The 22457-nt window shown below is 38.7% G+C and overlaps 1 protein-coding gene across 1 annotated transcript in view; it reads left to right on the top strand.

Annotated features, from left to right (window-relative positions):
• The window catches only part of CNTNAP5 (contactin associated protein like 5), a 279536-nt gene that overhangs the window by 141152 nt on the left and 115927 nt on the right, over positions 1–22457 (top strand). The window contains exons 8-10 of the mRNA XM_018072602.1: positions 10503–10767; positions 13439–13588; positions 14699–14870. Coding sequence (XP_017928091.1) covers positions 10503–10767; positions 13439–13588; positions 14699–14870 — 587 coding nt within the window. The remainder of the gene's footprint in view (positions 1–10502; positions 10768–13438; positions 13589–14698; positions 14871–22457) is intronic.

Raw genomic sequence — 22457 nt, forward strand, 5'->3', positions numbered from 1 at the left:
ATATTTAAGTTCACATTATAGAGAAGATATAAATTTTTTTTTTATTATTGTAAATAGTTTCCTTTGTGCTGTTTCTTACAGTCAATATTGACAGTTCTGAGAAGCATTGATCTGGTACTAGTGTCTCTAAATGTGGGGGCTAAAACTAGAGGAACTATTGTCTTATGCACCTTGCTAACAAAAAAACCACAAATGCAACTTCACGCCTAATAATATCCAAAATTACAAATATATTTAAATGTATTATGAGCAAGATAAGGAGTATTTTATTTTACAAGAAGAGGGAACAGTACACTTCCATGCAGCCTTGACAAACTGTAAATAATTCAGCTCTCTGTTTAGCTTGTGCCTCACTCCATGCTTTGATATGTACCTTTTGGCTAATACTGTGTCTTTGGAGAATGTGGAGATGAAACTTCTTCTGGCTCTCATGGCATCTTCTAGTTTGTAGTAGCGTATATGAACACGCTGAACCTAAAACAAAGCAAGCCAGAGGACCAAAGAAATTCTTTCTGCACCTTCCCTGCCTAGGGCAAGGCTGAATACATAGAGAAATAGAAAATGGAAAGGTGATGGGTGAGAAGTCCCGCATTGTGTTGCTGGCAGTCAAGACTGCCTCCAGGATGCTCCCCTGGGACTGAGAGACTTTGCTTTAATAATCTAGAGTTTGATGTTATGAGTGAGGACTCAAAAGGTTCAAGTCTTATGAACTGTGTTAAATTTCTCTTCCCCTCAGCTTACTTGCTAAGGGGGAAGCAAAGAGCCCTGGTCTGCTTCTTAGGTCATTAAACAGCTGGTTGTTTTACTGCTGGATAATGGGAAGGCCTTTCTAAAGGGAAAGAGAAAAAATTTCAATGCACTTTTTCTCTGAATAGCATTGTCTGGGTATAAGTGGCCCCAAGCAACGAAACTCTGTTATTGCAATACTTGGCTCAGTCTCAGAATCCGGCTCCTTTCCTCAATGTCAGGGAGTGGGGATGTGCCTCCATTTTTCAATCTCTTTCCCATAATGCCATAGTTTTCAAAGCCTGGCTGCTGTACTGCATTTCTCAAGGTCTGTGAGGCTCTGTGCTCAGTTTCTGTGACACTTGTGTATGCAAAATGCATGGAAAGGTTGCCACACTTAACAGTACATCACAATCTTAGATGAACACCCTTCTATGAGAAATGGTTCATGTAAATCTGTTCTTCAACCTTCTTTGCATCACAGCTATTTCTCTCCTCTGGCAATGCTTATGTTCTCCTAGGTTACACAGGATCTTCCTTTGCCACCTTTCTGCTCTTCGCCACTCCTTAGCAATTAACTTACTCAAATTAAAATAACTTGTTCTAGCTAAATGTAGTCTTTTGCCTGCCAGAGTTACTCTGCACTAAATACTTTTACTCCAAGCACGTTGAGGTTGTCATGCAACCAGCCATATCCCCAGGGAGCTGCAAGCTTCTCTGCTTCATGTCTTTGTAGTTGCTAAGGTTGTCTGGAGTGAAAATGCGATGAAAGAAAAGGCACAGAAAAATAATTAAATGTAGCAGGGACTTGAAATCACTTCTTCCAAAAATGTGTTGTATACTTGTGTTCTCTCCCCAGCTTTGGAGACCATCAGGGATAGTTCTGCATTGTTAGTCCCCAAAATACCTTTGTCTCCCAGGAAAAGATAATTGAGGACAAACTGGTTAGTGTGGGATTAGAAAGCCATTAATGCTCAGAAATGCCAGCTTTGTCCTCCAAAGGCAGGCAGACTTCAACACTCAGTCTCTGCTTCACTCTATGCCTTTGTGAATGTTAACACAGTCAGTGAGCCAAACTTGTGGGTCTTCGTATCCAACAGCTTTGTTTTTTTTTTTTTTTTTTTTTTTTTTACTGTTGACATCTTTCACACAAGCAGCTGAATGATACATCAGCTTTGGAGGTATAGATTTCCTCTTATGATATAGTTCCTCATCCATATAAATAATGGTCTCAAATCAGCTGCATTTAGAGTTGGAGGAAGAAACTACAGGTTGTCAATAACAGATTACTGCAGTATGTATTGTACTCTTGGGTGGTGGCTGTGATTATCATTCTGCCTGTTCTTTTCTGTAACTCATTTGCACTTGTCAGAGTTGCAATAAAACCCCTTGAGAAGGCATCTCAAGATAACGAGGCAGTGTGTCTCTTTGAACTGAAACTTGCCTTCAGAATTCCATTTTTATATTGCCTGATACTTAACCTCTCTGCATGGCCCTATCTGTTTGGACAGGATATCTGTCTACTCTCTGGGGTTTCTTCTGTCCCTGATGGCATGTTGTGGGCTTTTTTTTTCTTGGGTGGGGGGGATAGCATCAGGGAAAGTGTTTTGGGTTCTTTGTTTGGGTTTTCTTTGTTTTGTGTGTGTTTCAGTTTGTTTGTTTGTTTGTGGGTTTGATTTGGTTTGGTTTTTCCTTCCCCTAGGTCATTGAGCATAGAGGAGTAATAGGGGATCTTTTATGTGCTTTCCAAAGTGATTACTGGTTTTAATGTCAAGTGGTCAAATTTCTGTAATTGCCATTGTCAGGGTTTACAGCAGTTACTTGTGCTTCTTGGGCAATTAATTAGGGGCAGGAAAATATGCACATAAGAGCCACATTTACAAGAAGCAGAAGAGAATTGTTCTTCCCAGAAGGAATCTTGGCCTGCTGATATCTGGGATGGAGAAGTTCTCATTGAAGGGTTTTTTGCTTAAGAGTGTATGTAGATGTAGGAGGAGATGCAACAAGTTCTAGGAAGAGAAACCTATTGAGAATTGCTAAATACATCTGGTTAATGGAGTAGATAAGAGAAAAGATACCTATAACATCCTGAAAATAGCTATAAGATCCTGGCCACCAGTGCTTACCTACTGCTAGATTCAGGCTGCATCTTTAGAAATTGTTCAAATGTGACCTGTGACCAGCCTTTTAAGTCTTTTTGTGCTTCACTGATTTGTTATGTCAAAATAAGAAGTTGTCTAGCCGATGAAAATAAATTAAGAGGTCATGAAAAGATGCTGTATTTTATCTTGTGTTTCACTCTACTTACTGAAATTGAGAAAAACACAATCTCCCTTTCTCTTCCATTACCTCTGGCTAATAGAAATTGAAGCTGTATTTTTATTTAGCAGAGCAAACCCTGTGCTGACTTGAGAAGAGTGCAGGATATTTGTAAGGCAGAAGTTGTCAGCCCTCAGATATGCTTGAATTTCTACTCTGGCCTGCCATGTTGAATCTGGGAGTGACAGTTCAGCACAACAAGGAATGTGGTGACATGTAAATGTATCACTGTAGTGCCTTGGGGAAATAACCAATTGCCAGCATCAAAGAGCAAGGAAAGATACTTAGTGACAGAAGAATGTAAACTAATAATTCATTCCCTTTATAGAGAATCCAAACATGCTATTTTATTAAGCTGATTTGAGATACCTTCATCCTGAGAAGTATTTACTTGTCTATGCCTGTCTCGTTCTACCAAAGTGCTATTGCAAGTGTTGATCTATCTTTGAATATCAGGCTGGTGATTTGTGAAGGCCTCTACTAGGATTTGAAGAATCAGGAGTTAGATTTTTTTTCTTAGTTTTTGCACTGCAGTCAGACTACAGGAATCATAAATAAAAAATGTTGGAAATGCTTAGTGACAACTTCCTAAGGACTAAATCAAACTTCTAAAAAAAAAAAAAGTTTTATTTAGTTATTTAATGAAAGTTTTGAGTCACACAATTAGAAAGAGAACTGAATTTACTGGGTTTTAGGTAAGGTAGGTGAACTCAGATTCCAGAAATATTTGGTTCCTGTAAAAATAGCTTTTTATATTTTCTTCTGTGTCTCCTTCTGCTCTCTGGGTCTTCAGATGAGTCTCTTTCACATTCTACCTTTAGTGTGGAGTAGAAAGGAAGTATATATATAGAGCATTCATTTTAAGGTCCCATTTTATTGTTGCTGAATGATATAACAGGATTATTTTGAAAGAAATTAGGTATGTCACCTCAATTAAGGTCTTGAAATAAAGTCTGTTTAAATGACATTTTTCCTATTGATTTCAGTTGGCTTTGTCTACAATTCTAAGTTTCAGAGTGCAAATATATAATCCAGCACACACCTGTAATAATAAACTCTCTTTGATATAAAAGTTTTTTTTATGTTAGGATTCTGATAGTTGTGATGACAAGTGAAGCAAGACTTTTGAGGAGAGAGACCATATTTTTTAATAAGACTGCAGAGAAAAATGACATGTTTCTGAGCAAATAAGGTCTTTTTGAGAGTCATCAGCCTTCAGCAAGTTACAGGTTAGAAACAATTGTTCTAATAAATAAAACAAGGGTTTTATTTATTACTGGATAGTCAAATTGAATGAATAGGGTAGTTAGTACCTGCTGAGTGGAGCAGGATGTTTCAAGGTGGGACAGTGATAAGGCAGTTAGTCCCTGTAGGAGAGGAAGAGAGATGGCTAATTATTGTCAGAGGAGTTAGCAGGGAAAAAGGAAAATGGGATGGAATGCAATTTGCTTCAAAGCCAAGGCTTTAATGTATTTTGTAAGGTCTTATTTCAATTGGTAAGGCCTTGGGAACTACTTGGTACTTGGCTACCTGACATAACAGAAAGGGGGCAAGCTGACCCCATCACAATCAAGAGTCAGGATTGTGTTCATTTCACACCAGTCATTTAGGATGGTGTTATACTGTGATACACTGATAATTGGAATTTAAAAGAGGAAAATCTATTAAAGGAAACTAATACATAAAAAAAAAAAAAAACCAAAAAACAAAACAAAAACAAAAACAAAAAAAAAAAAAAAAAAAAAAAAAAAAAAAAAAAAAAAAAAAAAAACAACAAAAAAAAAAAAAACCACCAAAACCAAACCAAAAAAATCCTGATAAGAATTGCTTTCTGTACATTTTTCTATTTTAAGGTAGATGTGATTTCATAATAATAATTAAAAAATCCTTGCTGCCGTGTTTTGTTCCAGGCAATAAAACTTAATAAGCTGGAGATCACTTTACCTTGAGCTGGAACAAAAATTGGACTTGGATTGTAATAATTTGCCAGTTTAATCTAAGACATCTATCTTATTCACTTCTGGCAAGGTGAATTTGAAAGGCTGGCTTGACTCCTACTTGTTGTTCAAAGGAGGGTGTCTGGATGAGATGGAGTTAATTCCCCATAGCAGACCCCAGAGGGCTGTGCTTTGTGTTGGTAGCTAGAAAAGTATTGATAACACACCAGTGTTTTGACTACTGCTGAGCAGTGTTGGCACAGCATCAAGGACACCTCTCCAATATTCCTCCCTCACCAGGAGCCTGGGGGTAGGTGAGATCCTGGGAGGTGACATAGCCAGGACAGCTGACCCAAACTGAGCAAAGCGATGTTCCATACCATATAAATCTGCTCGACAATAAAAGCCAAGAAAAAGGAGAAGGAGGAGGATAGCATTTATTATTCTGATGTTTGTTTTCTGGAGCAACTACTACTTCTGCTGAAAGCCTGCTTCCTAGGAAGTGTCTGGACATCACCTCCTGATGGAAAGTAGAGAATAAATCTTTTGGTTTCCTTTACTTCTGTTTACGGCCTTTGCTTTTGCTTTATTAAACTGCCTTTATCTTGACCCAAGAGGTTTTTTCCATCTTTATTTTCTTCCCCTGCCCCATGAGGAGGGGAGTGATAGAGTGCCTTGGTGGGCACCTGGCATCCAGACAAGGCGAATCTACCACAAAGGGAAAATATTAATTGGTCACTCTTTTTTTGCGTTTCCTCCTGTCTTTTTTTTTTTCCTTTTCCTGTCTGTTATGTAATTTTTCCAATTACATCTATATTTGCTCCCATCTTTTATCATCAACTCTTAACTATTGTACCATATAATGAAACAATAATGTACAGTTACTATGGACATAAAAATGGTAAAATGCTTTGTTCTGCTTCTGGCCAGCGACATAGCTAAGGACTCTGTGATAAAGAGCATCCATAAACATTTAGCCAACATCTAATCTCTGGTTCTCTCACAGTCACAATGTTTCAGGTCTTTTGAAGCCTTCTTCTTTTTTTTTTTTTTTTTTGTTAAGTGTTACTTTTTCCCCATTAGGAACATTATCTTAGTGTAAACAACTTAAAGCAATGTGATAAACAATTAGAATTTTATCACCATTCATGATACCTACAGTAAGTGGAGATAGGGCAAGTCTTTATCATGAGACTGATTATCACAGGGCTATATTAGTTTCAATGAAACTTGGATCAGGAAAGCTTTCAGATTTTCATAATTTTGCTTAGTGAAAGAGGAATCCCCTTCAGTATAGGGTGGGTATGGACCCCTGCTCTTGGAACGGATTGGTTGCTCACTCAGTGGACTACTCCTAACTCAAGTAACACTGTGCACCTTGGTGCTCCCATATCCTGTCTGAAGACAGTTTGCAACAGTATTTCAGAAGGCTGGAGCTGGGATCTCACTTTGATTTGCTTTTCATTCAGTGCTTAGCAAGGTCTTGAAATGTATTTGAAATCTATGTGGGTTTCCTGACATCTGTTCTGCTTGAGAAAGTTAATTTAAAAACGGGATTTGAAGGGACCTCCCTCACTCTTAAAATCCAGTTGTTCAGAGTCGAATGACAGTTTTTCATCTTATCCTTTGAAACTGCATCAGAGGTCACTTTTTTCCTCTGTCACCTTGCTCCCAAATTCATCTGCAAATTCAGTCTCTTCACAGCTAGAAATACTCCTCCAGTTTCTAAGCTGGAGATATTCTGGACAGTTTACCACATTTGTATTTCAGCCAGGCCTGGGATTTTAGTCCCCTTACCTGTCATATGAAGTATTCCTTTCTAATCTTCCGCAGAAAGCAAGACATCCTTTTTATTGGACAGTATCCATAGAGTGATTAATGACAAAAGTTAAGCACCCATTTGATACTCTAATCCGCAGGTAGAATAAGAGCTCAGAAATACTCATTTATTGTTCTTTCTTTTCAAGCTGTGATCTTGGCCTGGATCCTCTGGTAGGCTAAGTGCTGAGGATTTCAGCGCAGCTGTCAGTTTGAATAATTTCCCAAGTGCGTCTTATTTTTGATTAGTATTCTCTGAGAACAAGGAGAATGTATAAGAAACTTGATACCAATTGCCCTGGCTATGGTGTTGTCTTCTCTCTTCATTGAACAGTACATAGTATTACATGAAGAAAGGCCAGAAAAGACTGAAATGGTTCATTAAAGTTATACAGGTTTTATTGAAGTCCCACAGAAGTCACTGGAAAGGCTCCAGTCAGTTTTGGATGAGTTTTATGGCTCAGAGGATCTTCTAATGTAATCCACTTTTATCCTCATCACTTAGCAACTGTGTTCTTCCATTCTCTTTTAATAGGAAAAGCTTTGATTCTTTCTTAAAATGCTGTAACATGCCTGTTGATTCAACACCTTACTTGAACAAGAATCATCTCTAAAACTGTACCTTGCCTGCAGAAATCTGGGATGGTTCTACTCTTTTCTTGAGACAAGTACCATGGCAGCCAGTGAAAAAATTGTAAATAACTCCATTGCATTTCTAGGTTCAGAAGTTTTCTCTTGTAAGAACAATAAGAACTCTTTTGGAAAGATTTCACTGCTTATTAGAGGAGTCATTAATCAGTCTGAGGATGGACTCAATGGAATTCTCGAATGCCATAGTATAGCTAGAGTTTCCAGTAGCTGAGTAGAGCTGAGCATCTCCTTTATTGTCTCTAGGGATTAGACTGTTCTTATCCCATTTCCTAGCCAATGAGCTTCAACTTTTCAGTTAAACTGGGTTCAATTACAAAATCAAGTGTCTGCCAGAAATCTGGCATATACCCTGGAGAGTTCTAGAACTGCTGCCAATTAAAGCAAAATGCTTGTGATCAGATGCAGGTTTAAAGGGAGCTGTTTACTTTTCTGACTTAGATCTGATGGCAAAACTTGTTTGAGAATAAAATTCAGTACAAATTTAACAGTTTTTGTAAAGGGGACCTATCCCACTTCAGCGGACAAATGTTTTTCAAATCAACAGTTGCGTATTTCTTAATCGGATTTTCGTGTTATTGTCTCTAGGAAGGTGGACAGCATTGGTCAGTGTAAGGATGTTAGCAGCTATGGTTGGTGTAAAACATCATCTCGTTTTACTCTTGAATGCTGCTTTTAGAAGGTGTTTCCCTCCTAAATGAGTCAGTTCAACTGACTTAAGTTTACATGGCATCAACTTTACTTATCCTTTTTTTTTCCCCACAAACACTGGCTAGTTTTTAGCTCTGACCGCAACCAGATAAGGCCTTTACATCGTGGAGATCTCAATTTTTGAATAAGAGTAACAAAAATACCTTTTGCAAAGAACTCCCCCAAAAGGCAGACACACCTCTCGTCTATCCCAGAAATGTCCCTTAAATCTCATGTGCACAGAATATTGAGGCACCACCTTTATGCGTTTCCACCTGCTTGTTCTTGTGGCAGGTAGAATCACACTCTTCTTCAATTTGGTCAATGGAGAGGCTGCAGAGCTTGAAGTCTCACCAGGTTAAGCAAGAGAAGAGATGTGTAGCTCCTGTCCATATGTCCCAGCACTGGTCATGGAATCAACACTCGTGTCAGGACAGGACTTCTGTGCATATCCCAGCTTACATGAATTGCTAGATACTGTGAATGACTGGAGTGTTGCTGAGTTTTTCAAGGCGTGGAGGCAACCCTTGAATTTAGGACTAGTGGCATGTGTTCAGAATCTCGTGTCAAATGCAGACGGAAACATTACCTTATATTTGGGCATATGCCTATGCATCAGTGATACTTTGTTATGCTGCTGCTACAAACAGTTGGAAGCATATTAACTACACAAGGTCTTTACTGGCTTGTTTTAAGGTCATCTGAAAGTTTGTTGTGCACTGCAAAATGTTTTTTCATCTTAGCATTTGCCTTCTTTGGCACCATTAAGTCAGCCTAGGCATAGCTTTTTCTGCAGGTAGGTAAAAATCTGGAAAGAGCTTTGAGACAAAAATCATATCTGAATTCTTTACTGTGAGGGTGATGACATACTGAAAAAGTTTTCACAGAGAATTTGTGGTTACCCATTCCTGGAAATTTTCAAGGCCAGGTTGGATGGGGCTTTGAGCAACCTAGTCTAGTGGAAGGGGGATTGGAATGAGATGAACTTTAAGGTCCCTTCAAACCCAAACCATTCTATGATCAATAAATGTCTTACAACTTTGTGTAAAATACTGAAAGCACTGTAAAGGTCTAAAATTCCAAAGGAAAATAGTCATTGCCATTTAAAGTGTCTAAACTTAAAACAGCTCTAGAGAAGGTTAACTGTATTTATTTATAATCCTGCAGTTGACTGTTTTCTGTAATTTGGCATGAATTTGATTGAAAATTGAGGTGGATATATAACAACAACAATAGCAAAAAAAAGTTTGTGGCAACTCTTATGCAGGCAAAACCCACCACGTAGTAGAAACTTTAAAGGCTGAGAACAAATTTCTGTCCTACTTCCCATATAACTGATGTTCAGTGGAGTTTGGATAAATTTTGGATTATATCTCAAAACTCATTCTAATATAATATGCTCATGGATTCCTTTTGCCATTGCTAAATCTGGTATGTAGCATTCTGAACCTCACAGGGCAGGTAATATGTAAATAACTCTATACAGATAAATATTTACCAAGGGCTCTTTCATCCAGTGATAACTTAGTCTATTTCTGATACTTTATTTTCCATTTTAAAATACAAGATGGAAAGACATTTGAAAGTGATAGGGAACAGTTCCATCAGCTGTCTGAGATGGCAGAGAGGAATTCCCCAAGCACTGTGCAACTTTCTGCACATCCATCAAGTGCTGTTGGTTATAATTGTCCTGCTAGAGTGAGGTATGGGCTCTGATGAGAAGCGTTATCATGGAGAAAGCCTTACACTCCAATGTTTTTGTCAGATTACAGTTAGTATTTTACAAAGCAGCCTAGTTCAAAGCAAGGTGGCTGCAACAATCTCCTGGAGTGGCTCTAAAAGACATAGCTCCTTAGATGCCTCCTGGCTTTATATGTTGTTAAGGTTTTATTACGTCTTGAATGACCTGGTTGGGTAATCTACAATGGCTGAGCAAAATGGAGTTGTTTCTTCCACAAACTGCAGTGATACATGCTGGTACAGATTCTGCTGACTGCTTTGAGTAAATGTGCTGCTCTTCTGGGCAAATAGCACCATTGATTTCAGGGCTGGATGACTGACGTAATCAACTAAGGCGTGGTGTTGATAAGGGACATTTAGACACATCTAGATCCTTCTAAGAACTGTTTTGATTTTTTGATCTTTCCCATTTAGGATGAAAGTAAAATTTTGAAGTTAGATGTGTTTTCCCAGCATGGAGAGATACATTTCCTAATGGTTTCCCAAGATTTGTGTCTGAATAATAATACCTATTTCAGCCTTGAGGGCCATTAGAAATCCAGTGAGCTTATTTAAATAAAGATGCTTTGGGATGACTGAAAAAAAAAAGTCATACTGATTATGTTTGATTTTTATTGTTTGCAGGGGAACGTGACTTTTTCTTGCTCAGAACCACAAATTGTTCCCATCACCTTTGTGAGCACCAGTCGAAGCTACTTGCTACTACCCGGCACTCCTCAAATTGATGGTTTGTCAGTCAGCTTCCAGTTTCGAACATGGAATAAAGATGGCTTACTTCTGTTCACCGAATTGTCTGAAAATTCAGGACCTCTCTTGGTTTACCTCCACAGTGGGAGATTGATATTACTTATTCAAAAAGAGACTGAGAACCCAGTGGAAATCAGTGAAGGTGCTTGTTTTTTGTTTACTTTCGTTTGTCTCCCTCTAAAACACAGAGTTTCAGCTCCACAGGATGAAAGAATCAAGAAATAAGGAAGCACCGAATCTTACTTTCTTTTTTAAATTTTCTTTTGATTTCCAGTGATAGAGCCACCCGGTACAGCTTGACCTAAGCATGGAAAATTGGCATCCTGAGATCTCTAGACTCGAACTGTCTGACAATTAGATCGGCCTCTGTGTTTTTAAGCAGTCATGCTAAATTATCTTCAGTCAGGTCACATGAAGACCTTCCTGTTTCCTGTCTTCAATAGTCAGCTGGGAGGCAGCTCAGCCACTGTACCTTTCTCCAGCACAAGTTAAGGCAGCCTTGAAGCTGATTTTCCTCCTCTGACTGTAGCTTTACACTCTCCCTTTGTGCTACAGTCAGAAGAGAGACTGAGCATGGGCTTCCTTTCCTTACACTCCCTCGGGCTTCCTTAGTCACTTTGCAAGTTGCTTTTTTCAGTGCAGCTGGTGGGATGCCTCTTTAATTTAAAATTGTGGGGAAACTGCTTGTAAACTCTTACCAGAACACCTTTGCATTGGATTACAGAGACATCAGGGAAACAATTTCAGATATACAACAAAGGCAGGACCAGAGTGGCCCTGCTGCCATGCCAGTGTGACTTACATAAGCCATGCTGGCATCCGAAACAGAAATGTTCCTAGTCTAGGGCCTTTGCATACCCCCATGCTGTTATGTAGGCATGCTGGAGGGGGAGAGTGGGAAATTAATATTTTGCATTGTTTGAATACTAGTTGCCAAAGGTGGACTGATGGAACTCAGATGAAATGAAATAATAATAATAATAATAATTATTATTATTAATAATAATAATAATAATATCTATTATTAAGTGCATATAAAATATAATTGTTATAATAACAACTGTTATTAGATATGAGAGCAGATGTTTTAAAACATTTAATATTAAAATATCCCCTGTAAAGACTAAAAGAGAATAGTTGTATCTATTAAAAGAAGCAGAGATAAAAACTGACAGAGTTGTCAAAGCAGAGCTGTTCTGTTTTGTTCCCCTGTGTGTTTTGTTCCCCTTTATTATAGAAGACGAGGCAGCCCTGCATCTATTCTTGTTCATGTAGATTGCCACAGCCATAGTTTGCTGCAACTGAACATTGAAAACCGAGGTTCCAGCCTTTATTGCAGTCCTAATTAAATTGTTGACAAAACTGAGACAATGTCAATATTTGTTTGGATGTGTATGTTTTTTGTAATTCTGAAATCATGAACCTTAGCCCAGCCTTTGGTACTATCCAAAACATGGCTAAACTGGCTACTTACACGTGGAAAATATGCAGAAAGTGCAAATGCCATGTTCCACAGATGTCAGGTACTCACAATAAACTCACGTTTGCTCAAGAATTAACCTATTTTTGCCCCAAATGGGACCTATTTTGTTTTGTTATAGTTTCAAACTTCAGCAACATATTTCACTTCAAAATGGACTCGTTCTAGTTGAAAAATCATACATTTTTGCTGTAAAACCAGCCTCTAATTCCATGGCAATTGTGCATGTGTTAACAGCCATTACTGAGGAAATAGTCTCATTTTCGAATTCATAATGAAATGGCTTTTCATACACATAACACCCACATTTTTTTTATTGTGTTTTGAACTGTTCCCACAGTTCTTTGTGTTGCTAAGTGCTCGTTTGTTTTCTCTGAAAGCTACATTAACAAAAATATTCTGTTAGAGAGGGGAGTAAATACTAGTTGTCTGTACCTGATCTCAGTGACTCCAGCCTGACAGTAGCATATTTTGAACTGCTGTTAGGTTACTTTTGATCTGCACCACTGTGTGTGAGCTCAGAAGCTTGCCCAGTGTTTTTTACAGCTGTCAGAGTAGTGGATGTGGAGTTTCACTGTAGCTTTGTGCTGCTGTTTCAAGAGCCACAGTGGAACACTGATTTTCAGAATAAGGAAACAGAGAGGTCATATCCCACTTTGCACAAGTGTGTAGAAGAGAAAGAGGCTACCTCGTGTTGTTATCTCTCATTTATCTTTTCCTGGTCAGAGAAACAATCATAGCTCTCAGAAGATCCATGTTGAAATCCAATGTGGAAAGGTGCAAAGTGCATCCATTAATAGTACTGTGTGCTGCATTGATGCTAAAGGGTTTTAAGAAACACAAATCCTGCTGATACCTACTGGAGACTGCCAGGTTTCATATGGATCCCGAGAGCAGGGTATGACTGCCTCACTGAATCTAATCCTCTGTGACCTCAAGCACATGTTTAGTACCAGAAGCTCAGTAGAGATCTCTGCATGCTCCTGGGACATATAAGCATTTATCAACAGACTGAAGATAGACATAAAGGTGCACAAAATTATACTAATGTGCTGCCACAAAGGTGAGGGATCTGGCTAGCTTGATGAGTCCCCGTAGCACCAGATTAGATGAAAATGGAGATGACCTAAATACTCTTACAAGCTTTCCCTTTCTTTGGCCCTTCTATGCCAGTTTGTTTCCAGAGGTAATGAGTTCTTTTCGACTTACAGTTCTCCCTCTTTTTGGATCAACTGCGTATTTGTGGTCACCCGTTGGAAACAACAGGAGGTTTGAAGACCACAGTTGTCTCTTGCACCTCTTTTTTCACTCTTTGTACTTGTTTTTTTGCCAGGCACCAATCTCCACGATGGGCTTTGGCATTCTGTTAACATCAATGCCAGAAGACATCGCATTACCCTGACACTGGATAACAACGCTGCCACTGCCAGCCATGCAACCACTGTCTCAAGGATCTACTCTGGGAACAGCTACTATTTTGGAGGTAGGTTGTTTCAGACAGGTTTTTGTGATGCAGATCCTCAGGTGCTCACCACTGAGTTCTCCCCAGGTGCAGGGAGAACTCTGCAGCTAAGAGCAAACAGAATGACTGATTTTGGACAGCCAATTGAGCTGCAATGTATACAGCACTGTGGGCAGATTGAAGGGTGTTGGTTAAGCCTGACAGAGAGAGAACAAGCAGAACTGCTAGCACAGCTGTAAAAGTGGATAACTTGTATTGGTAGCCAATGGATACCTACATCTAGCTGGCAAAATATGCAAAATCTACAAAACTTTATTAACCACAAGTGGGATATTTAGGCTTTTGTTTTGTTTTGTTTTGTTAAAAGGCCCTAGAACTATTAGTATTATCAATATTCCTGTAGATATCACAGTTCTGATCAGGCTCAGTGACTCTAGACTTCAGAACTTAGATGACATGCCTCAGATCTACAGAGGTATTTAGGTATGGTACTCTCGTGGAAATGAATATAGGTTTAGTTCAATTTTTAAAATGGAAAGAACAGTCTTGAAAAATACTATCTTCTCCTTTTTGGAGTGCAAGTATTAATTTAGATAACAGTAGTGTCATTAACTGTCTTTTTATATAATACATTTCTGTGTAGTGCTTCCTGTAGCAAGGGTCTGATTTTGATGAACCCTCTGAATAAGTGAGGATGCACAGGAGGCTTTGGATCTCGGAGTTGTCTAAATATTGAGGAAGAGATACAAATGGCTTTCTTGCTGCCCACAGGATTTCATCCTTTTACTGTGTGCATTGCTTCAGTAACAGAATTTAGCTCATAATGATTTTACATTTTGTACAACTTTTTCAATGTGAGTTAGTTGCTATCAACTGTGGAGTTTAAAGATGAAAAAAAATCACATTTTGATTTTGCTTATCACTTGTGAAAACCTCATACTCTGATATTTCCAGGAGCTGGCTGCTCTCTATTTTTTATCCCCTAACTGGATTTATAACACAGGAGGTTGCATAGCACAAGGAATAAAAACATTTGGAATTATAAGCCTATGAGTTCTTGCATTATGAAATCCCAGCAGAAATAGTTGAACATTCCAATATTCTTCTCTGCCTCTGCTCTTTTTCCCACAGGGTGCCCTGACAATTTCACTGATTCCCAGTGTTTAAATCCCATTACTGCTTTTCAAGGCTGTATGAGGCTCATCTTTATTGATAACCAGCCCAAGGACCTCATTTTAGTTCAGCAAGGCTCCCTGGGGAATTTTAGTGATTTACACATTGATCTGTGTGGCATCAAAGACAGGTAATTATTATTTCCTCTTTCTTGTATTTGTTCTTTTTTCATCCTAGTGGTTTATAGATACAGGTTGCATTAAGTGAAAATTCTAATCTGCCAACATTACGGATATTAGGCATAATAGAGCTACTAATAGAAAATACCATAACAAAGATAGGAGGACTGGAGGGGAAATGGTTTCAATTACAGGAGGCTCTCTTCACATTGACTTGTAGGGAATAGAGTATGCAAATTCAATCAAACTACAGATTGGTGAAAGGATTAAATTTTATGCATAAACAACATTAGATTGCTTTGAAGTTTTAGAGGAAATGAAAGAGAAGGAAAAATTACTTGATTTATCAGAACATGTCATCCCCTTAATATATTAGTTGGTTTTGCTTAAGTAAATAATTTATAATTTTTCTTGTTAGCCATTACAGCACATTCGTGATGAAGATATGGTACACCTTATGTGCAATACTGCCCTTTCAGCGAGACAATATAATGATGAAATGTCTGTATCTGCCAGAGACACCTTTGAGTTTAAGTAGTAATCCGAATCCCTTCTAAATTGAAACCCAAGAGGAACCACAGATTTTCTTGTAAAAGTAGAGAAGAAATGAGCAACTGATATTTTTTTTAAGTACTTTATAATTTCTCTTTTGTTTCTTAGGGATTTTTAGTGTCTAAATATTTCTGAATTATTTCTGCAAATGTATGCTTTGAAGTTAGTATGTGGAATAATAGGTTCTGTTTTGTTTTTTGTTTTTTTTTAATCTGGCTAAGTTCTGAAAAATGGAAATGGAACTGCTGGAAATTTAATGTGCTTCAGATAGTTAAGGGAGTAGTAAGGATATTTTGGAAATGCATTAGGACCGTAAACATTTAATGTTTTTTTTCAGATATGTTGCTTAGAGAGTTGGAGCCAAAGGCCAGTCTCCATTATTCCTTACTGTAGGAGGGAACAGCCTGCTGGAGCTGCAGTTTTTTGATAAGTGGGCAAAACCTCTGTGATCTGAGGCCTTTATGTTCATATTTGTATGTTCATGTTTGTTAATTTGTATGGAGAAAGTACTCAATTTGCTGATCAAACCTCTTTCCAGGTTTAATGGTTACTGAATTCAGGGGAATGTGAATTTCACACTTGGTGTGCCCGAAATGGTAGATGAAATTCATAAGATAAAGCTGATTTAATAAAAGGAATTAAAATGTCATTTTTCCTGAGACTTAAGAGGAAGAATTTTGTTGTTTTCTTGGAAAAACAGATTTTTTAAAATCAAGTAGACCATTCAAAACCAACTGGTGTGTTTTGTATGTTGAAACAAAAGGGAATTCTTCTGGCATGCTGCAGAGGTGCTGTGGGATGTCCCCAATGCCTTCATTGTCACCAAGTGCAGGCTACAGTGTAACTCTGTGGTTCTACTGAAATTATGTTCCTTATTTTTAGTGTACCAAGGATGACAAGCATCAATCTCTGATCACACCATAAAATTATTTAGGACAAGAATCTAAAAATAAGAATGGTGGTGTTTTACATTAACACCACCATTATTGTGGAATATCACACACACACAAAAAAAAGTTTCATGTAATCTAGTAAAGATTTAAACACTTTATTGAAATGCTTTTCTCTGGGCAGCTTTAAATTTGTGTGTCCATACCATATGATCCAGATAGATCTATACGAGACATGATCTCTAGTAGTTATGATCTAGTAGATATGATATACTAGATTATAGAGTAGATATGATCACGAAACCAAGGTAGATTTTAAAAAAGGAAAAAAAAAATGTACAATTGGCAAAAATTATTGTCTTATAGATGGATTTGGTGTATCAGTGGAGGTGCCTTGAAGGGCAAGAGAGAAGCCTGTGGTGTGGGAAAGTGTTGAGTTGAACTTCAGAAATACTCCTCATCATGGAAAGGCATGAGCCTCACTGGCACCGTGGAGACCGAAACTTTCTCACTCAGTGAAAGGGCCAGTGCTCCCTCCTTGTCTGAAAACTCCAATAACTGTGCTTTTGTTGGGAAGAAGAAAGGATATATGTTTGGGGTCTTTGTGGTCCAAATCATGTTATACGTTTTACACATCTGGGACACAATCTTGAGAGAAGTTAAATTTACAGAATTGATTTCATGAAGTTAAGTTGTTCAGTTCAAAGAAAATAAATAAGGAAATTGATCCTGAGCCAGTGGATGAGCTGGGGAAAGACTGAACATGAAAGTATTTGTGGAGTGTGTTCCTCCTAGTCATTTTTGAAAATTGTAGGTTCTGCAAGCTTATATTATGGCATAATATATAACAAAGTATAGGTGCAAAGTTTGAGATAACAGATTGAAATGCAGTTGTGCCAGGTCCTGCACTCAGGTCATAACAACTCCATATAATACTCCAGGGTTGGGGCAGAGTGGCTGGAAAGATGACCAGCAAAAAAAGGATGTGAGGGTGCTGTTTTGACGGTGGCTAAACAGAAGCCAGTGTGAGCCCAGGTGGCCATAAAGGCCAAAGGCATCCTGGCCTGTATCAGAAATAGTGTGTCCAGAAGGACTAGGGAGGTGATTCTTCCCCTGTACTCTGCACTGGTTGAGGCTACACTGTCAAATCCTGTGTTCTTTTGTGCCCCTCGCTATAAAAACAACAGTGAGGTGCTGGAGCGTGTCCAGAGATGGGCAGTGGATCTGGGGAAGGGTCTATAGAGAGAATCATATGAGGAGTGGCTGTGTAAAAGTTCTTCACTGAAATGGGTGTCAAGCACTGGAATAGACTCTTCAGGAAAGTGGTGGAATCACCATCCCTGGAATGGTTCAAAAAACATGTGGATGTGAACATGGCAGGGCTGGGTTAACAGTTGGACTTAATGATCTTGGAGGTGTTTTCCAACCTTAAAGATTCTATGATTCTATCTAAAGACTTCATTGATGTCTAGTCTGCAGACTGGACAGTGTACTCTTGAGTAGTTTTCAAATATTCTTCAAATTGGTTCAATGCACAAAATGTCCGACACTTTCAGTAACTGTAATTCAACTAGTCACTGTAGTTAAACTGGTGCCCTGTATCACAGAGGCTTTGGACTATAGGAAAGCTGGGATCTGGCTCCAGCTGTGTAGGATCCAGCTGCTTGTTCTCTCTGTATAAGGAGTATTAAAAATCTGTAAAAATCTCTTCTCCAAGAAATGTGATCTTGCCTTTCTTAATTATAAGATTTATTGCTGTGTGCACTGCAAAGCACACGTTTTAGTAATTTTAGCGCATGTGGGAATCCTGTAACTTAATTACCATGTAAATGGGACGTTTGTCTTAGTTATCTAAGCAAAAAACCTCTTTTGATGAATATCCTCTATTTAGAAAGTAGTTTATTTGTTACAGTCTTGTAGACCAAGCTCATTCAAACTTGGGCTCTGAAAGCAGTGGTTAGGCAGTTCACTGCAACTTGTGCCTACTCTTTAAAAGAGAATTAATGACTTTATTTTGAAAAATTACAAACTTGGATGACTATTGATGCCCGCAGTATGTTTTGGAGAGAGAATCCAGTTGTGCAAGTATATTATACACGCACCACACATATACACCCTGAGACTCTCTGTATAAAGTGATGAACCTTCATCTGAAGGACTGAGATTTAATGTCTCACTATCGCTCATCTCTGGTATTTGAACAATATGTGTGCTCAGGTGAACTTGGCATTAATGCCTTCTGTCTCCCTGTATTTGTTATTTCTATTCTTCAGTAACTATTTCTTTGGAAATAAATGCCCCTGGCATTACCTGGGACATCAGAGAGTACACACAAAAAATAGGGCTGTTCATAAAAATATGCAGAGTTTAGCCTTCTTTCCATTTGGTGGCTGGGCAGACAGTGCCAAGTGAAGATGCTTTTGGAGATACAAGTGACCTTAACTATCTTGTTGAACCTGCTTTAAGCAGGCAGCTTTTGCTAGAGACATTGAGAGGTTTCCTGCAGCCTTAGCAATCCTGTGAACGAGTCCACCCTGTATTTGTTCTGGTCCTAGATGAATGGGCAGTTCAGGATGTATCTGTGAGAGCTGAGATCAGCAGATAACACAGAAAACCTCGAGTATTCTGTGCTTTCAGTAGGACATTAAGGCATTGTACAGTCTTGAGTTGAACACAGCAGTATGGGCTGTTCAGATGATGGAAGAAGCCCCATTAGCACCACCTCCTATTAAGAGACTTCTTTTTTCTAGTCCTCATGTCAATGCCAGCATCACTAATGTCTCCACTGTTGCATATCAAGTTATTGCATATCTGACTTGCAATTGTCTTGTATGGTACCTAGACATTGTCCTTAGGTTATACATCCCGCGCAAGGAGAGACATCCCCAGTCTATTCAAGTCAGAGCTGTGTCTGTTTCACAAGCCCTGCAAAGTATTCCCTTCTTCACCTCCCTCAAGACAAAGCTGCTCCTGCAAAACCAATGTTCCCAATACCTTATGGAACAGAAACTAGAATCTGTAGAATGACGCAATTTTTCTTGTAGCATTATGCGTATAGGACCCTTGGCATTATCCCCACTGCCTGCCTACTACTAATCCCGTTAACTAGATTTTTTTTTCTTTTCTTCTTAGTATGTATATTTGTGTGATTGTGCAAATACAACCAAGTAGAGAGTGCTCAGTCTTTTCTGAGGATATTGAAAAGTGTGATGCTTACACTGCTCCTGTTATAAAGTGTTAGAGATCATAGCTGGCTGTGGTGCATTTATCCCCGTTCCAGTGAGAGATAAAGAAAAATTGAGACAATATTGTGCTAAGCCATAGAGGTCTGCTCCATTTTTGAAAGGAAATAGATTTCATTTTATCTATCTCTTTCTTTTTACCTTTTCAGGGTTTCTGCTTTGTCAGGATGGCAGGTGCACATCAGGGCTTGTTTGCTTCACACTGAATAAAAAAGTCACAAAATACAATTTCTTGCAGCATGCTGGCATTTCCCCTTTAAGGCACGGTACAGAGCAGAAAGTAACAATGCAGAAATGTCTGGAAGTGAAGGTGCCATGAAGTCCTAGAACTCAGAGACCTTTTGTTGGTGAGGAAAGGAGATATCTTTCAGTACTGATGCAGTCTTTTTGACCATCTCTGACCAAAAGCCATCTCATATGGGCCTAAACAAAAAAAATGCAGACTCTCTTTGAATTTATTTTCAGTTCAGAGTGATATAGATTTAAGTTCGTGGCTACAGGGACCATTCATCTCTCACTCCTGGTGTTTTGAACTGTGTATTTTGGGAAATAAGGCGTCTTCTGGGAGAGACATATTAAACCTAAAGCTTCCAGGAGAAAATCTGAGCAGTAGGAAAGTCTAATAAGAAAGGAATAATGTTTTTGGTCTTTGGCCCTTAACGCCTTAAAGAGCAGATGTCAGTGTCAAGGGATGGGGAGGTAGTAAGCAGCATAAAAAATTCATTTGCTTCTCATAGATGCAGTAGGACAGAAAGGATTCACTCTGTTCTCTTGATCTCCACTACGTCTCTAGGTTTAAGTGTATGGCCAGGCTCCCTGTCCTTCACCTGCAGGTCGTGTGTTAAGCCTTTACAAATATAAAATGGAAAGACTTTCATAAGTATTTCCGGTTTAGAGAAGAAAAAAAACAAAACAGCATACAAGAGAATGTCTTTTTCCTAATGGAAAAATGCATTTCCCTCTTCAGTATTTTATGGTCTTTGCAAATATTTCTTGACCCAGTCAAGCAGCCTCCTGAAAATGGGTTAGGGATGTGGTTACAGAAACTTCTCACTCAGCAGGGTAAGAAATCACAGCTGCATCTAGTGCAGCAGCCAGCTGCAGTGTGCCTGGCACAGATCTCTTCTTTCAGTCTTTTTAACACTGATGAAAGGCACAAAGGCTGCTGCCCCTGGAGATGCCAGTGCTTCCCTTCTATGGCTGATGTGTGTGCATGGGGCAGAAAGGAGAGTTGAATCTTCTTAAGCCATCTCAAACTGACAAATCCTAACCTGTTCCTTCAGGAGAATGATAACAAATGTCTTAGTTTCTCTAGTGCTAATAATAATTCTCTAACCTGAGGTTTATTCAGTGCTGTGATACGCCAGAAACTCAGATCATTTGCTATTTTTTTCATGCAGTGTTTTATCCTGTTAACTTAGAGGAAAACATGCTTGATGCCATTCCCCTGATCTAAGCAGGACCCCTGAACCATAGCATTAATACCAAAATACTAGGTCCTTACTATGTAGAGCCTTCATTTTGAAATTTGACATAACTGGCAGATGGACAAATTTTGAACCAAAAAGCAGCTGGTAAAAAAATCAGGTGTGCTAATGTTTCCAAGTGAGGAGCAGCAGGGAGATAAGCAAACATTGTAAAGTAAACACTATCCAGGGCTTCCACTTGGCATTTAGTTGTCCTTGGTTATCAGTCATGCTTCTAGATTTCTGTTCTCTATAAAGATATACAGAACCCAAACTGTTTCTTGAATGGCCCACTGTTGATGAAAAAAACCCATGAAATAGGACTGGAAAACATGCCTTGCAAAGACAGGTTGATTAAGTTCTTTAACCATGTTGCCAAAAAACAGGAAATAAATTCTCCAACCAGTTTGTTAGGTTAGAAAGCCAACACTACTTTATTCAGTGCTGGATGCATGGGGGTCATTTGACCTAACGTGCACACCCAGCAACCTAACAGACCAAGTTATATCCATGAAACTAATACACATTCGCTACATTTCTATTACATATTCATTACATTTCTGGAATGTATGCATATATGCTAATTATTTCTATGGACTTATTTGGATATGGTTCCAGATCTTCTAATTAATCTCTTCACCTTGAGAGTACCTCAAATATGTGGTGAGGTCCTAATGTATTTCTCTTATCATTCTTTGCTCAGACACACAATCCTTGTTCTCAAAACTAAGGCATCTGCTAGTACATATTAATCACTGATATAGGTAAATAAGGAAGCAATAGCTGGCTATTAGGGAGTTACTACAAAGCCACATTAATCTCTGCATTTTTACTAAGCACTGTATGGTACAAAACTAAGTATTAAGGATATAAGGATATAAGGATCAAACACTATTGTGCTAAAGTTAAAAGAATTTTCCAACATCTTCCTCCAGTGCTGCAGAGACTCCTTTTTGAAGAAATATAACTTGTTTGGTAACAACCAGAAGAGATTGGTGAGGGGAGGCAGAATAATGATCTTCAGGTGCTCAAAGGCTGCTACAGCACTGAAGGGAATAATCATCTTTTCTGGCCAAGATGTATAGGAAAGCAGCCGTGACACAGATTGCCCGAGGAGACTGTCAAGTTTCTGTCACTGGAAGGCTTTACAAAAGTTGGATGAGTCTGTGAGAAATAATGAACATGGGTATGGGTGATTCTACCTTGGGGTGTGAGCATGGACTGAGTGATCTTCCAAGTTGCCTCCAGCTCTGTGCAATTCTGTTGCATTTGCTCAGGCTTCTCCAGCAGCTGAAACAGCTGTGTCTTGTTCTTGCTTTGGGGGTTCTGAAGTGTCAACAACCATAACACTGCTCACGAAAAAAAACAAACAAAAAAAAAACAAACAATGAAACAACCAACCCAAAACCAAGTGGGAAATATCTTTCAGGTATTCAGCTCAGGATATC

The sequence above is a fragment of the Manacus vitellinus genome, unplaced genomic scaffold (genome assembly GCF_001715985.3).
Source record: "Manacus vitellinus isolate BGI_N305 unplaced genomic scaffold, ASM171598v3 scaffold_22_pilon, whole genome shotgun sequence".
Lineage (NCBI taxonomy): Eukaryota > Metazoa > Chordata > Aves > Passeriformes > Pipridae > Manacus > Manacus vitellinus.